The 19,834-nt window shown below is 27.4% G+C and overlaps 1 protein-coding gene across 2 annotated transcripts in view; it reads left to right on the top strand.

The window, feature by feature from the left end:
• The first annotated feature begins 1,915 nt into the window (after nucleotides 1–1,915).
• The window catches only part of LOC107165049 (uncharacterized), a 93,139-nt gene continuing 75,220 nt past the window's right edge, over nucleotides 1,916–19,834 (top strand). For both annotated transcript variants that reach the window (XM_089219593.1, XM_089219594.1), the window contains exon 1: nucleotides 1,916–2,610. In XM_089219593.1, coding sequence (XP_089075719.1) covers nucleotides 2,608–2,610 — 3 coding nt within the window. In that variant the 5' untranslated portion in view covers nucleotides 1,916–2,607. The remainder of the gene's footprint in view (nucleotides 2,611–19,834) is intronic.

Below are 19,834 nucleotides of genomic sequence, written 5' to 3' on the forward strand. Positions count from 1 at the left end.
ATAATATATACATATACGATATACATATACATATACATATACATATACATATACATATACATATACATATACAATATACATATACATATACATGTGTGTATATATATATAGGGGAAAGGTGGGTAAAATGGGGTAGTCGGGTAAAACAGGGTATATATAGGTGTTATTGGTCATACTGGAATCGATTGATGATAACTAAATCGTAAATTATCAATACAAGGCTTATCAAAGCATGTGATGTTTAAATATTTGTTCTAAATCAAATATTCTTATAACAAAAAAAAAATTAAACTTTTAACGTGTAGTGTAGAAACTATTCATAGTCATGTCACATTCATATCACTATCAGTGCTTCACGATTTGATGGTCTCCTTTCGGATATTAGTAACAGTTAATTATTATTATTAATTTAGTACTTTATAAGCTTTGTTTTAAAAAAAATTCCAAGTTAAATCGTCAAATCTAAATTTTCATAGAAAATATTTTGTGTGACTTGTTAGTTTTGTTTAAAATGGGGTACCCCATTTTGAACTACTTTATTTTAAGCTTGGTTTTCATAACTCTTAAGACAGTCATTTTTTTTATGTATGATGTGTTTACTAATTAAAACTAAATAAAAGAATATAATGAAAAGAAATATTAATTTTAAGGACATTTTAACTATTCCCCATTTTACCCAACCAAGTACCCCATTTTAACCTACCATTCGGCTAAAATGGGGCAAAATACAATTTTTTTTTTTAAATAAAAAAACTATTAGATGACTATACAATTTAATTACATAGATGTTTAGTGTACATATTAAAGAAAGTTCTTTGGTTTAGAAAAGTTCATAAAGTTCAACAGTTTAAGGGGTGAAGGCTATTTTCCCTTATGGTCCCCATTTTACCCACCTTTCCCCTACCTATACTTAACGTATATACCTACTTATAATATGTAGAGTGTATGTGCTACAATTTATAATAGGTATATTCATTGGTGCCTATATATGTATATAATTATGTATCAATATTCAATATAATAGGTATTGTTAATTTATATACAATATATTATTATATATATATCATTATTCTTCTCATGATATTATTGGAGGATTAATACTATATTATTGCATTTATTTTTTGTGTATGTGAATCGCGTATATAATCAGGGGCGGATCCAGAAATTTATCAAGGAGAGGATAGGTAATTAAAATGTATCCAACAGATACTATTCTGCATACTTAATAATATATAGGTACTTTTTAATATCGTTATTTTGAATTTATTCTTACAAACTTGTACCAATGTCAACATTTATATACTGAAAAAAACAACACTAATATAATAGATCTTGTAGTTATCGTGTAATAAATCGTTATGCCAAGCCCCGATTGACAGTTTATCGTAATTCTTTTGGGTATAATGGGTACGTTATAATCGTTATAACTTATAACGCTGAATAGAACTATAGTATTTCTCACAAGTAACAATGTAATAGTTTTTTATAAAATAAGCTCAAGGGGGGTATTTACCCTATTACCCTCCCCTTGGATCCGCCACTGTATATAATACATATACCTCCTTTGATATTATATAATATAGGTACCTATATTATAATTGTAATTTGTAGGTACCTACCTAATGTAATGTATAATATGAATGAGTATATAGTAGGTACCTACCTATTTATTATATACTTATGAAAGAATTGTAGTAATAAAACAAATAATAATAATAAATAATTAAAATAGTAATAAAACGGAAAGAAAGAACGTGAAAAACAGATCAAGCGCGCGCGCGCTTGTGTGGAGAACGAAACTTCGTGCGCGTGGGGGCGTGGCCCTTGGCCAATGAAAAACGGCTGCCCAGCGGGCCCCCCCACCCGGCACCTCGAGCGCGCACGGTCGGCGAACACGCACATTCGCGAACAAACACGTCGCGTGCGCGCACACACGCATGCAAACACCGTCCGCGGATTCACAACGGGATAGTTGCACCGACCGACCACCGCGAATTCCGTCGCAGACTGTCGTCGATCTTGGTAATCATATTTGAATCATAAAATTATTGCATAATTTGCATATTATTGTGATGAATGCATCGTTGTAGCCGTGACGTGTGCGATTTTTTTGAAGTTTTTCGCATTGAAAATTGTTTCATTTGTGTAGTGTTTTTTTTTTCCAATTACGATTGATATCAAGTATAGATATAATAATATGATAATGCACTGTCGCCTACGAGTGTCGTTCTTTTCGCGGTCGTCGCGGTCGTCAACGTCGCCGCCTTGTTCCGTTCGCGCCACACTCGCCGTGTCCGGTCATTAATAATTGCAAAATATGATATCACACAGTTAGTACCTACCTATCTGTAACACGAAAAACCTGTATAAGATAAGTACATCTCATCATATGTACATATAGATCACGTTTAGTTCTTCATTGAAGCCGGAATATTATCACACACGATAATTATATAGAACGATATTAAGTACATATAGCATAATATAAAACGCCGCCCTTAGTGGACCGGATGTGAATACTCATTCAAAATTGGCCGCGTCAAACAGAATCCCGTCCGTGTAGCAGCCTGCACTGGCGAGACCAACTCGTTGGACTCGCACAAGGATATGGTAAGCACTGAATATCACATACTATCATAGGTATCTAATATGTATATATCTTCCTTTATAGATATAATATTATTAGATCATATATATTTGTCTTTATTATCACTGCAATATAGGTATACTAACGTTTTTATGTAATAATCACTATGTCTGTATCCTTCTTTATTTTAATCAGGACTGGGCCGATATCAATAGCGACGCTCCTGGCAAAATAAAATTTTCGCCCCCTTCCTAGATTTTCAAATTTAATTATATACAATTTTGCGCCCCAATTCTTAATGCATATTTTGCGCCCCTGGCAGACACCCACCTTGCCAGACCCTCGGTCCGACCCTGTTTTCAGAATGTTTTGAATTTATACAACTATTTAGAATTAGTATAGATAATAACGTATTTATCATATTAATATATTATATACGTAAGAATTTAAGTTTATTATTTCTAAGGCCATATTAAAATAATAAAAATTAAAAATTAATAATTAATAATTAGTGATTTAATTTATAGCCTTAAGGGTATTGTTCTAATCAAAACATTCGAAACAGATAGAACTTTTTGAAAAAAAAAATGAATAAATAAATAATAATTTAGGAAAAAATAAAAATGTGTTGCTTTTCTTTAATAATTATAATATTACTGGGAAATCGTATTGGGACTATTAATGCTGATGCATTTACTTTAAAGCTTAGAAATTTTGGTAATTTTTATTATACATTATTGTAGACATCATTCGATAATAATTCTCATATAATTTTAAAGGTAACAGGAAATATTTCGAACACATGACCTTGAATTTGATTCGGGGTTTTTTTTACAGGATACAGGACATATAAATACATATTTTTTTGATAAATTTAAATTTTTAACTTTTACCTTTTAATAAAAATTTCTTAAATAGGAACCATTATTTTTGATACTGGATTTGGATTGCTTTATTTTTTTTTAGCAACTTTGATCTTTACAGTTTGATGATATCTTTAAAATTGCCATTTTTATGACAGTCGAAAGTTTTAAATCAGTTAATTCGTAAATATCGCATTTTTCAACGAATAAATTATAATGATATTTTTTTATAAATTCTATGTAATAATAAATACACATTGAAGTTTTAATAAAAATAAATTGTTATAATAATACCTATAAATATGTAATTAAGACAGAGCGTTGAAAAATGCGATATTTACGAATTAACTGATTTAAAACTTTCGACTGTCATAAAAATGGCAATTTTAAAGATATCATCAAACTGTAAAGATCAAAGTTGCTAAAAAAAAATAAAGCAATCCAAATCCAGTATCAAAAATAATGGTTCCTATTTAAGAAATTTTTATTAAAAGGTAAAAGTTAAAAATTTAAATTTATCAAAAAAATATGTATTTATATGTCCTGTATCCTGTAAAAAAAACCCCAAATCAAATTCAAGATCATACGTTCGAAATATTTCCTGTTACCTTTAAAATTGAACACACGGTAATTACCTTCATATTTTGTATCATGTTAAAATTTCAAAATTTCCCAATTAAATTTTTTTAGTTTGTATTATACTGTTTCGTTACTTGCGTTTTAAGTAAATATTATATATATATATAATATTATGCGGTTAGAATTTTTGCAATCATTTCATGTAGGTATTTTTTTTCACTATCCAAATATTAAGGTTCTACTTCGAATTTTTCACCCACTATCGTCTTTTATAAGAAGTTCAAATGGATGGATACCGTGCAGATATTTCATAAAAGTTATGCATTTTATTTTATATACCTAATCAATTATGTAGGTATAGACTATAGATACATAATACAATGACATAAGTCTAGTAAATATTGTTGATTTTGTAAAATCATACATTTTAAAATATAAAATATTAGTATCTTGTGGTCTGTGCAGGATGACTGAGGTTTAAACTCGTGTGTTAAGTCTATATAGATTAATCTTGGTTTAATTTCCAACCTTCATAAATAGGTAAGTACCTAAATGTCTAATAGTAATTATCTACTCAACCATACACATTATTATTTCATATATATTATATGTATGTGAATCTAATTTCTGTATAGTACCTTTAAATTTAAAATTACACTGCAGTAGATATAAATATAGGTACCCACCTACTTAAAAGTTGTAAAATTATTCTAAATTTAATTTTTAGGTGTATTTCATTTTAAAGAATACAATATAGTTACATGTTTTAACTTTTTAGTTTTTGGCTTACTCACCTAATATATTTGTAAATAATTAATAATTACATTTCAAACTAATTGGATTTATGTGTAACCATTACTTAATCTTTGAAGAGTAAAGTAATATAGTAATATACCCGTTTCTAAATAAATCCAATTAGTAGGTATATAACTATACACATAAACTATATTATATTATATATATTTATTTCAGATGTATCTATATTGGAAGTAGATTATACATAATAATTGTAGATGCAGGTGCTCGTATATCGAAATTTAAAATGTTTAGCAGACAATAAAATGTGTTTTTATATAAATGAGTAGGTAAGGTTGTAAGCGAAATCCTTAAAGATATTTTTAGATTTATCTCCATTCATATATTTTTAATTTATCCTGTAATTTATCTGACATAGGCTATAGATAATAGCTATACTTGGCCGATGCTTTATGGGTACAATAACGTTACTAAAACATGATAATATAACTAAATAAGAATAATTATATCACCTTTAATTATAATTACTATACAAAATATTTATTCATAATATTACAAATACTATTAGTGTGAGAGTATGACCTATACGTGGAAATTCACTAAATTTTAAATTCTTCCAAGACCATGGTACGTTTTTTAAATAGTACGATTAATCTTTACTAAAAATAAATATAATTTTACATCTTCACTATTTTAAAGTATTCTCTGCTGTAAATATTTTTTTACCAATACAATATATTATAATGACATTCATTTTATGCATAATGTGTTTTCATCAAAACATTACTATACATTAATTATAAGTGATATACCTAACTATAGGTTATAGGCGCATTCACTCATCATTAAATTCATAATAATGTTTAATGCTTACTCTAATGTCTTAACGTTTACTCTGACGATGGTGATAACAAGTACCTACATTTTTTCATCGTTTTTTGTTAGTTCAACAATTTATATTGTTGTAAACGCCCTGTAATATAATTATTATCGTACACGCAGTAAATCCATAATATATTGTATTGAAAACGATTATGTTATTAATTTAATCAAAAATAATAGACGTAATATTATAGAAACATAATAAAAACAAATTAACGGAAAAAAATTAAATTTATGTTTACTGCTGACATATATTTGATGGCGACGCTAAACGTCTATTGCTGCAATATATTATATTATAGTTTGAAATGAAATAGTTATAAAATATTATGGTTTTAGCCCTCAAATATATAACTTACCATGTATGTATAGCAATATTATGTATAAATGTAATGCGTTTATTGTATAACCTTGCCGATCAGTCCATATTACCATGTCATAATGACGATTTAAGGACGATTATTGTGTTTTTAATATTTCTATACGGGATATAATAATATCTAATAATTCCTGCAGCCATTATGAATTGAACGTTTTATTGATATAATAATTATAGTATATTAAATTATATTTAAATAAATAACTTCCGAAATTGCTTAACACTAAACCGACGAATGACACTGCTGAAATTGCAAATGTACAATGAAATGATTTATATATTATTACTCCGATTTGTTATAGCGAGCGATTGTATAAAAATCATCGGCTTAAGTACAAAGAAATAATTGAAACGTGCCAGAAAAACGTCACACTTTTTGCCTTTGATAAGTTTGCCAATACGCACAGTGATGTATACATCTCACGTATAAATATAATATTATAATATATGTAGGTAGGCCGTAGGTGTTTTCCGGCGTGGTGTTTGTGTTCAATATTATTAGGTGATTTTGTTTTGAAAAAATATTTATTACTATAGGTACCTATATTATTGTATTATTTCTCGGTAGTCTGCACATTTCCGTAAACAACGACACCCGAAATATAGTTAAGATGAAATGGTGTGCGCACTGCGCTGAGCGATTACTATCATTGTATGTAATTCAGTAATACAATTGCATAATTATTAAACTATTAATATACACATATATTATTTGGATGTGCGCACTGGCAATGACTCATCTTTTCAAAGGATTTCAAGCACAATACTTTTCAAATACATTTGCGTATCACTCGTTATATTATTACTTTTTTTATTTTGATATTGTAAATATAAGCATTCTAGACTTAAAATATGTAACTGTAGGTAACTTATCATCATCTCTTATTTGTTATGAACGATGTCAACTAACACTTTTGTACCTACTCCTTAATAATTTTCGTTCAATACTTGCGCTAACAGTATATCATCCTATCTACATCTCCAGTTCCCAAATATTTCTAATTTGTACTATTTCAACTTTGTATTGATGTTGCAGACGACTATAATATAGACGAGTTAAAATTATGGCTGTATAGTCAACTTGCACCAAAATTAACCCAAAATATATACAACATATATGTATAATTTGCACAATTTTTTTAAAAATGCATTTATAATTTGTCTCAAAATAAGGATAATATGTAATTTTCACTATCCTCAAGTAGGTAGTAAGAAATAGGAATTGTAATTTGCACCAAAATTAAAAATCAACTATTTTTCCGATAGTACAAACTTAAAAGTTTCTATATCTTAGTATAAATTTAGCTTAGTTTTTATTTATAAAATAACTGAGCTTATACAAATATATTGTTTTAAGTTTATATAAAATTGTATAGTTATGGATATAAAAAAACTTAGCCAATTAAAAAAAATATATGTAAAATTAAAGTCATATTATTATGAATAATATAAGAAAATTATTATTGTCATTCGTGTCCATCTAGCCTTGATGTCAACGAAGATATCGAGGAATAATCAAATAATTCAAAATCGAATATTCGATAATCGAACAAATAAATAATCATTTTGGTGCAAATTACAAGTTCTATTTTCGACTGCCTAAGGATAGTGTAAATTACATACCTTTATTTTATTGCAAATTACAAACACTACTTTCGGCTACTTGCAGTGGTGCAAATTACAAACTCACAAAATTATATGTTTCCATACGGTGCCTGACGCATATAATAATTATAATAAAGTAATACGATATTTAATAGAAAAATTACACTCCGTAGTATAGACGTAGTATAAACCTAGCTTATTGTAATCAATGAGGTTCAATATATAACATTTTTAAAATATAATGTAAAGGAATTAATAATATTATGTAGTTAGTCAAATAATTGGACTATAAATAGTAAACAGTAAAAATATCTTTTATTACTCAAATGAAGCAGGGTAATAATTCAGCTAGTATGATTATTGTCAGGAAAACTTTAAATAATAAAAAAAAAGTATACATATTATACTGCGCGTCGATCGTTACACGAGTAACTATAATATTTACAACAGATTCAGTACAGTAGTGTGTTGTTCATATTACCTACATTATATTTGATAGGGTGTGTTACACAGTGATATGGTTCGATAATGTACCACACTGTAGTGGCTCGTTTTATTTTTATTTTTTTGAATTAATGCATGTAATGATATAAAAAAACAACTAAATCTAAACAATTCTTATTTACTGTAATTTGGAATATTATACATTATGTACACACAGTCATATGGCGCAGCAGTGATATAACATTATTATGTAATATATACATACTAACAAAATCATCAGTCAGCAGTCGGTAAAGGTAGAGGTACCTTTACAATTAATATAATACGAACACAGCATAAAGCTATAGGGCAACAAATATAATATCGTATTATTATGTATAATATAATATATCCTTTTTTATCGTACACACAATAGTTAGGTTCGGGTTGTATTTTAAGTGCTTACCTAAAAATATACCTTGCATTGGCCAATATAATCCCGTCAAATTTATCACGGTCAAAACCGGCAAAAGAATCTCGGCGGCGTGAACAGACGTCCTCCACGTCCTTGACCATAACATAGGTATTATAATAATATATATGATTTGATATATATGTATGCGCCTGTAACGGGTCCAAGGACTTTTCACGTTGTATATGATAATGTGATGATATACGTCGCCGCCAACGATTTATATTTATGCGTGTGTGTGTGTGTATTGACAACTCACTATGGACGTGTAATAAAAATCCCCAAAAAGTGCACCGCGTTTTTAAAAAAGAAAAAATACCCGTACAAATCAAACGTTTGTTTAGTCGTGACGTATATATAATATAATATAATACATGTATACTTATATTATTATTATAAGGGTGACCTGCTAGATCAAAGAAACCGATGCCTTTTTAAAAAAAGGGTGGTTTATAGACTGGGAGAAAAGTAACATATAACATGTATAAAGAATAAGATATCACGATTCCTATTATATATATATATATTATTATTTGTGCGGCGCACAGACCGATAATAATAGCGGGTGGTATTTTTATTTGTACAAATGATTTCGTCCTTTTTATATGTGTGTGTTGACATTTTGACTCGAAAAAATAACCCTTTTAACGTTTTAACATCCTAAATCACACAAACTGCCCGTACTTATAATACAAATATACCTAACGCGTCGTCGATTAAATAACATATAATAATAATATGTACTTATTATGTTTTGACTGTCGGCGGTGCGTGGTAAATACGCCATGATTAATATCAATACACCTATTATCATAAAATATAATATAATGGAACAAAATTTTGTTTTATAACTTACAATAATAATAGGTAGGTAATAAAATCATTTATTTTCTATTTATTGTTATAAATAATATAGTATAATGTAGTAAGATTTATTTTTAATTTTTATCTATTTTATTTATTAGAATAAACGCCAAACGAATTTTGGAATAATATAAACAAAGTAATAAAAATTAACAATCCTATGATATAAACAATAAGCAAAAGTAAAGTAGGTATATAACAAAAATAAATAATTATAATTTATAACACATAAAACTGATTTTACTAGTAGGTACCTAGGAATTACTTATAATTAAAAATATTACGGGAGGTATTGAATCAGCAGGCTATAGGGCCTAGGGTACGAAAAAATTACTCATTGATATATGGTTAACAATATTATTCTGATCAAGGGAGAATTATTAGCAAAATAAGTATGGTAAACTGATATGTAAATTAATCTCTTAAATATGGTTCTGCCAGTATTTCGAATATCGAGTCGTTCTAACACATTAATTTCGTACGGAGGTCGCGTTTTGATAATATGTATTTAAATCATTACTTAAAATAGGTATATATGGATTAGATTATTAGAACTTAAATTATTATGATTGGGGGCATATTTAGATTTATTATTTAGCTCCAATACTGTGTAGTCATAGATCTTAGTCTACCTTCAAGAATGATACCGAATCCGGGTTCACCACTACCAGTTCTCTGTTAAAGTTCTAGCCGTTCTAGGTAACATTTTCATATCAAATGCGCTGTGGTTAGGTTTGATCGGAAACTCTCCGACATTCATCAGGAAAAACTGTGTCAGAATCAAAACAATAACTTCGTTATTACATTCTTAATATGATAACAACGATGAATACCTAAACTATAACTTTTGCATCATATTATGTATAAACATAATTACATCGAATAAAAATAATTTGCACTTAAATACTGATAGGATTTGTATGCTAGAGGAAAATAACAACCAGGCATCTCCAACTTCCCAAAAAATAAAACTCGTTTATTGAAAAGGAAATTAATTACAATTAATATTTTTACTTGTACTTTTTATTAGGTAGTATGACTATAGCAACTTTATAACTTCTATTAAAATATTGTTACAGTAATTTTCATTTTTATTGCATGATTCGTCTTCGAGAATTTTTCAAATAGGTATGTAGGTACATTAATATTGTTGTTGGTTAATTGTCATGAATATTAAATACCCTGAATGTGTCTACCTATTTTTTATGTTAAATACATTTAAACTTTAAGAATCTATTTTAATAACGTGAAACTCATGATCAATAATATTAGTAGATAATGATGCATATTGCATATTCATGAAAGTCCTTTATAGAAAAACGCAAAATAAAAAGAGTATCGTGTTTGCGTAAAAAATGATGCATCATTATATATATATATATATATAAAAAAATTTTAATTTAATATTCACCAATAATTTAAAGTACCTAATACTAATTATATTAAATAGTATTTAAATTTATTCATTATACTGTAAAAACTTATTAAGCATATATTCAGAATATAAAATTACGTTTCATGTTATAATCTTATAGCAATCTATAGGTATCTATATGCCATATTATATCCATGCTCCACGTATTTCATATATTATATGCATACATACATATTAGTGATATTAAATATGCGTAATTATTCTTAACGATAAATTTGTATGATTCTCATTTTTAACTATCGTTTGGTAAACAGTTTATTACTAGAATAAGAGGTGTACCTACATATTATTATATATTGTGTAAGTAATATATTGTAATTGGTTTTACAAAAACGGTGAAATTGACATTTTTCTTGGAATCTACTTCTAATGACGAAAAAGGAAGTTTACTCAGAGAAGGTTTGGCAGAGTGCAGCGGTCGTGCGTGTCATTTTAAAATACGTCATAATTGTAGGTATAGTTATTTACACGTATACACTGTATAATATTGTATTAAAATGACAATTATTATATTAATATGAATATTACTTAATATGTTATATTGAAGTCTTTGCAGTATACACTTGAGTAAACGACATCAGAAATTAATTGTGCAGATGTAAAATAATATTGCAGTATTCTATTATACGTGCTCGTGGTTCCTATATTTTTATACAACCCGCTTGTTAAAGCATCTATGTATGTAATATTATTTAAATAACTACCAGTTTCTTTGTAGTAACACAGTGTTTCACCAAACAGTATCTACCCCCATATTCCCATATTTGTTCATTTAATAGAACGCTACACACTCGTTATTTAACTATTATATAAATTATTTTGCGTGGGATAAATTCACGGAGACAGTGTTCAAATTCTACTATACAAATAGAAGATATTTAAGCATATCCTAGTGTTTTTATTATATTTATTTCAATGATCCAAATTATTCATTTGTAAAGAATCATTTTTATTTTTGTTTATTTATTTATTTATTTATTAGTTAGTTTATTTATTATTGAGTATTGATGATTGATGTTAAAAAAAATAATTCTTCAACGGAAGTCAAAGATACAGTGATAAAGTTTAACAATTTGGTAAATTTACAGTCAATAATGTACTCATAATATTTTTTCAACATGAAATCAATTCAATTTAATTATTATAATATATATGCAACTATACCATTGTTGATACTAACTAGGATCAACCTCTTAAATGGTAGTTGTGTAAAGATCTTTGAATAATGAATATCTACTCAAATTTTGGCATTTTTAAGTAGATATACATACACCGTACACATATAATATAAACGTATTATTATTATATAATTATTAAAGACTATTTTCAAATTTTCAATGTATAATATCATTTAAAAAGTGTCTGTATGCAAACTTTTAAGAAAAAACCTATTTTACTGTACATTGTTAAGCAGACTATTTTTTTAATGTATATAGCTTTAATGTTTAAATCGAAACTAGTAGTTTCTGAGTCATTAAAAATGATTTTAAATTTATATAAAGTAGTGTTAACATTTAATTTAGTATTATTTATGATATAGGTAGGTACTCAATATTACTCGTTCAATTTTAAAAATTATGAAATATTGATAGATTTATATTAATTAATAGTTACTATAATTTTTAAATCATCAAAATCCCATATTATACTCGTTTTATCACCAAGACATATATTATTATCCTTGATATACAAAGTTAATATACATCAAAAACTACTCGCTCGCGAATCTAAATTCATTAAAATGTTCAAAAAACAACTTGTTTAATTTTATACATTAACAATTTATTTAAGGAAACAAGTAGTTCTCGTTTGAAATAATAAGAAAGTTAGAATGGTTAGTAAATTCATCCTCCTCCTTATTATCACCATCATATCCCTTTTATATCTCTCAAATCTCGATAAATTTTATCTATTATTTTTCACAAGTCCTCCACCACAAATATGACCAGTTTCGCGCGTGATTATTATCTATAATATATTATATATGTCAATAATACTGGCTCCCGACCAGACATGCTTATAGTCTTGATAAATTATTATTTAAAAATAAGTATTTTATTCGATGGCCAGCGTGGTGTGAATAAATATATCGTTCTACCTGTCTGTTTTCTTTTTGAGCGTAAGAAAAATTACATCGTGGGCAGCTCACAAACATACATTCAAAGTGTTCTTCTATAATAATAAATTTATGATTGACTGTCGAATTTCATACTATTTTCCGTCATCTGTTTTTGTTTTTTTTTTTTATGAATTATAATATACTCTTGCTTTCTTAGTATAGTTTTGTACAGTAAATAGCTAAATTGATTACTCTAAGAGCGGATCGCAAAATGATTCAGTGTGATATCGAATGTGGAATGATATTATATATTATGTCAAAAAGATAACTATAGTGTTATATTTAAGTAATAAGTACCTATCTAAGGCACGTAGTGTCTACATCCAAAATATTATATTATATTCCTAGTTATTCCTTATTCTTAAACTTGTTAAGCAGATGATTAATTTAAAAAATATCCATGTAGGTACCTGTTTAAATCGAAATTCTAATATGTAGTTATGAGCTTTCTACTTTATGCATTATTCTACTAAGGATAATAGTCCATAGTGTTAAGTATTGAATGTACAAAGGGTATGATTATTTGAAAATTATATTAATCTATTTATGGATTTTATGGTTTTTAAAAATTGTCCAAGTATAATGAGTATAATAAATATATTACATACATATTTTATATTTTATGCACTTAACCAATAACGGCAATAACCATATTCTATATCCCTTAACCGTCTAAATCTATTTAAAAATGTATTGCAGTAGGAAGTGGTAGTCTCATTAAGAAATTTGAAAAAATATACACTTTCCCACTCACCAGTAGACACACATTATTTAAGTCTCATAAAAATCTATAAGTGCTTGAAAACATAGTCTTACAGTATTTATAAGAATTACAAAAATTATTGAAATCAATTTGGATAATTCAAGGGTAAAATGGGGATGAGCATGATTGGTGAATCATCCTCTATAATAATATTTACATATACATAAATGGATATATAATAGTTAACGATGTTAACATGTATACATAGAATATATATAATGTCATACTCATAATGATGATTAACATATTATACAGAAATTATGACGCCGACGTCTCGTAATAATTATAACTCACGACATCATAAGTCGTGCATATAATATGTAATAATATTATAATAATTAACATTTGATAATGACCAGCAGCAATCCCCTTTGAGCGTTGACAAGAAAAAAATTGACTACCTATATAAATAATTGCGGGATTATTAAATATATTACATATAAGTAGGTACGGCGTACATAGAATATATTTTCTTGTATACGTTTATAATATGTGAATTTAATGTTAACGCGCTATCGTTTAGTAGTTTAGTACTATATTGTACAAGTTATAAAATTATAATATATAAGCCGCAATAGGCGGATATTGAAGGAGACCTGCAGTTTATGAGCAACACCCCTTCTTCCACCTATTAAAAATGTCCTTAGGAGTTTACAAAGCCCCTTATCCTTGGTTTTTTATGTTTATAAAACAAATATGTGATTATACTAGTACCACAGACGCGTCAAAAATCGTGACAATAATCGTTTTATACACAATAATAGTTATAATATAATGTAATGTATTCTTTTGTCATGAGCCAAACCCAATATCCAAGAAATTCAAGGAATTGAAATTGTTTTTTTTTTTAATATTTAAGTACAGTTCTGTCTCCTGTGTATAGACAATTTTTCAATGTATATCAATACGTTTAATAAATGTTGTTATAGAAATTTAATAAAAAATTCAAGTATTATCTAAAATATTGCTTGTTTTATGATTGAATAATCACACTAGTTATTATACAAATGTATAGTGTGTTTTGTGCGACGTGGGTTGATCGGAATATTACATATAGTTGGTCTCCAAAAAATCACAATCACAATATATACATTGCAAAAAATCTCTCTATAGACAGGTATGGCGTATACATTATATATTATTTTATTATTTACCATTCCGTGAAGATTTATAGATTTATATATGTATAAAAATATAAAATACCCATATGGAGTTCATTTTAGGTGCCAATAGATAGGAATTTTGTAACCATAATATGCACTAATTATAATATCATTATAATACCAAAATAAATAATATTATAAAACAATATTATACAGGATTTTGTACTTCGATTAAAGAAATTTTTGTGTTCAATCATAATTATTGTTGGCTATTTTTTCCAACGATCGCGTTGCACGCAAACACGAATCCTCAGTTTCATTAAAACTACTCGCGTGCTTCAAAATAATATTATAATACGAGATATCAGAGGTTCTCAGACTGTGTTACCCAGAAGGTCAATTAGAATAGTGATATGGATGGGTATATGATGAAAAGTAAATATCAACATTTTTTTTTTTTATTAATGTTGAAATATGTGGGGGGGGGACAGGTGGCCAAAGAGCGACGATTATAAGTTTGACGATAAATAAATAACATAATATAAATTATAAATTATCACAATATTTTACTGATTTATTATTTTTAGACTTTTAGTAGTCATTGTTTTTAGTCAACAGCAGTAGTGTAGTACGCGAATAAGCCACTGATTATGTATAAGTTATAATACTCTGAACTAGGTATAATAATATGTGGCACGAAAAAAAAGTTTGGGTATCTTTAATTCATATAATATATACAAGGTGTAATAAATAGAACTGACTTTTGGACTAACTTTTTTTCACATTAATATTTTTTATTTATTTATTTTTTTTGTTCATTATAAGTGAACCTAGTACTACATGTACCTATAATACATTTTTTGTTTTATTTTTTGGTACTGAAAAAAAATTGAATTTAATAAAAAATTGTTTGGATAAATTCAAATAGCCGATTTGTGAATCTGATTATAAAAACAAATTTTATGGTAAAAAATTTATTTAAGTCAAGTAGTTAATTTTTTAGAATTTTTTTAAAATTCAATATTTTTTCGTTTCAATTCATTTGGGACGAAATAACTTTTTAAAAAATTATGATTTTTGAGAATTTGATGACATGAGTATATTTCTTAAATTATTTATTTATCTTATAATATTAAAAAAAATTGTCATACGATGAATTGGTATGATTTTTTTTTTCAGGTCTTTCTGTTACATCCTGTATATGTAGGCATATTATATATATATATATGTTTTGTTTTACCTATTAATATACATGTTTTGAGGCTGTTCCGGTGATCCAGACAACATCTACTTAATGGGTAATAATAATATTACAATGTTGGCACACGCCAATTGCACGTGTCTCATTCGGCTTAATTTTTGTTTATATGTATAATATATTAGTATATATAGATGCATTCATATAATTGGTAAAGTGTATACTTTCAAAATATATTTCAAATCGGTTTTAAATACTTTTGTCTTCTTTATTCAAGTATTAAAAAAAAGCAGCAGATCTCGTCATATCGATACGTTAAAATCTTGACTATGATAAAGTCATGATGATCTGAATTAATATTTAAATCTAATTGTTTATTTATTTATGTTTTTACAAAATAAATATTTTTATACACACCACTAAACATGTTTCAGACAATCATTCAGATATAAAGTATAACTGTATAAGTATTATTCAACTTACTATAATACATCAAACAATTTAATTATTTTTCAACCCTAATATGCTCTTTTTAAGAAATAAATTACACGAGATCGAGTCTGAACATAGTATAATTTACATACATATCCAAGTATACAATTGTTGATAATTCGTTTAAAATAATATTTTACTCGGAGTTTCAATGTAATATCATTCTAGACATTGCTTTAATAACGTATATATTTACTATTTATAGTAGACCGAAAATGTGCGTGTTCACGCCCAGATAAACGTATCTATTACTAATATAATAATTCAAGACTTGATGATGTGTATAAAGGTAAATGAAATGTCGTACCTAATTGTAATTTTTATTATCCAGAAAGTAATAATAATAACTGTAATAATAATCGTATCCACCATTGTTTTATGAGTAAGTTTATTTTGTCTGTACGATGTATAATAATATGTGTGTGAGTGTGTGTGTGGGTTGGTGAGTATAATGTGTATACAACTGGTATAAATTTTAAAAGTAATTTTTTCGACCCCTTACCGTGTGTTGGCTATAAAAATTCTCCTTTATAATGTATAACACACATGATTTATGTTGTATGTGAAAACGTTTATTTTCGCTTTTAAAAATATCGACAACATTATGATATTAACTGATAGGTTGACATGCCGATAACATAATATTATAGGAATAGTACAATACAGTAGGCATTCATTTACCGTTTTAAATGATTTCTCATCCATGTCACATATAACAATAATTATTCATAGATAGATAGAAGATCGTTAATACCATTTTTTGAAAAAAAAAAATTATCAAATATACGTAGAAATGTAGAATGGCATTTTTGTGACATCAGTCAAAATATATCTGAAAAATATCCAAACATACATTCATATAAATATTTTCTACAGCAAAGACAAAATATCATAAATCTCAATTCTTGTCAAATATGTTAATTTATTAAGTCCCTTATAAGTATTATAAATTTATAACTCATTATATTAACTTTTATACAATTGATAAATATTTCTGAATGATATATGTTTTATTATAAAGATTTTTTTTCCAAGACTTGTATTGACACAGATATTTTCGATAAAATGTATGTTATTCTCTTGAGATATATTAACCTATAACCTATTTCCAAGCACGCGCATCTGTAGAAGACAAGATTTGAATAATATCGATGTACGGTCAAACGTTTTTAATAATAATAACATAACCTGCTGACTATGTATGTAATATATAACTACTGCATAGAATTACCGGTGCAATTGTGACCAGAAAAACATATTATAATAAATTGAATATAATACTATGTACCACAGTCGTCGCATGTCGTTATTTCGGTTAACTCGTAAAAGTAATAGTTTGTAGCAAACGCACACGATACAGCTACAGCCTATATATTATTATAATAATAAAATATAATAACTATGTGTGTTAGGTATAACAATCCGTCGTTTTAGAACAGCGTCGGTGATTCGAGTCGAGGGGCGTGTACCGCGCGGAACGAAAACGGAAATAATAAATATATCTATATACGTACAAAAAAGGATACCTACAACACACGGGGAAATATGGAATAATAAAAAATTCATTTTTTGTTCTTTTATGCAGAGTCGCGTATTGTTGTGTGCGTTTATAATATTAGATTATATACGTGCACCTCTGTATACTTAACGGGCGGTGGGACAGTCGGGCGATGCCGACATGTCCTCATGATAACCGACTCTATCGATGTACCTACAAATTACAATACATAATATTATTTAGGTTGAGAAACATTATAATAATACAATAATATATTATACCATGTTATTATTACCTGTACGTTTATGCGCAGTTTAACTATGTGGCACTCGGCATCAAAGATATTATATAAAATAAAACGCAAGAGATACTTTTCCATATTTTATATTTGATCTCATTTTAATCCAAATAAATAGTTTAATTATATTTATGTCTCATTATTGTACATGATAACTTTCCAAGCATAAGATCTTTAATTTTAATGTTATACTACCCTTGAAAGTAATAAAAAACATAGATTTAAAAGAATTTTATTCGGGATGTATGGAATGTATGTATTATTTTATCATCTGCATAACTCACACCAAATTATATTATATATTGATATAATTACAGTATGTAGGAAAGTGGATTATGACTAGGTGTATAACAACCATAAATTAACTTAGTGATGTTCGCTGGCTTTGACTTGCAATTACATATTTAAAATTTCGGAAATTGGTCACAAAAATCATACGTAGTAATATTTCTAGAATTTGGACTTTAAATCCCATCGCTGTTTGTTAGCCACCGCGTTAACAAAGAATTTTATAGATGAGCGTCGTGGAATTGATGGCATACTAATATATTATATACTATTATTGTACAATATTATAACCAGCGCTACGCGGCATGTTAAGTAACATTAACTGTTAATGTGTCGATTTAAATAATTTGATTTTGCACTCAATAGAATATCAATAACATTATACTACGGGAATAGAGATAACGAGGTTGAGTACGAAGATTTGCGCGACCGACACGCTTATTATATTATATTAGAACGGACATTGTGTATTGTTCTTGGTGCGGAAATAAAACACAGCTACGAGTAAATCGAACCGCTATTACACCTGCACGAAGCGGTGATAAAATATCCATCACTTGCTATTGACTAAGCTAAATCGACTGTCTGTGCAAGTGGTAATATACAAATGAAACAATAATAAAACGATATTACTCCGCTGACCATTAGATGACGTGTGGATGTGGTGAGTTAGTACATTATTATTACAATTACGTATTGAGATTAGAATTCAGAAGTGAAAAACGGTTAGCACGTTGGAAAGTATAGTTTACAATACACATATTTCATCTTGTCATTTGTAATAAATTTAAAAACCATAATATCAGTCATCACTATTTCGAAGTACCTTATTGTTCAAAGACTGATAGACTATTTATTAAATAAATACGAACATTGTGGAATAGAAAATATAATATTATAATAACGCACTGTATAGGCATTAAACCACCGTAAATACATTGTCCCAATGATATAAAATATGTATATACATTGTCCCAATGATATAAAATATGTATATACATTGTAAGTTATAAATTATATATAATATTGAAGCATAGTTACCATTGTGCCATGATGGATTCATCGGAGGAAAATATTTAATATATTATTTCTAAGCAAATATTAATAATATGATGGCTGCAGATTATAGCCATAGTTACGTTTGTCACCTAAGTTTTTGACGAATCGTACTACATTCTTCATAGAAAATGATGTTGGGACGTGTTGAAATGAAATATATAGTCAGTGTTT

Source organism: Diuraphis noxia, unplaced genomic scaffold (genome assembly GCF_037042655.1).
Source record: "Diuraphis noxia isolate RWA-SAM2 unplaced genomic scaffold, SU_Dnox_SAM2 contig0002, whole genome shotgun sequence".
Taxonomy (NCBI): Eukaryota; Metazoa; Arthropoda; class Insecta; order Hemiptera; family Aphididae; genus Diuraphis; species Diuraphis noxia.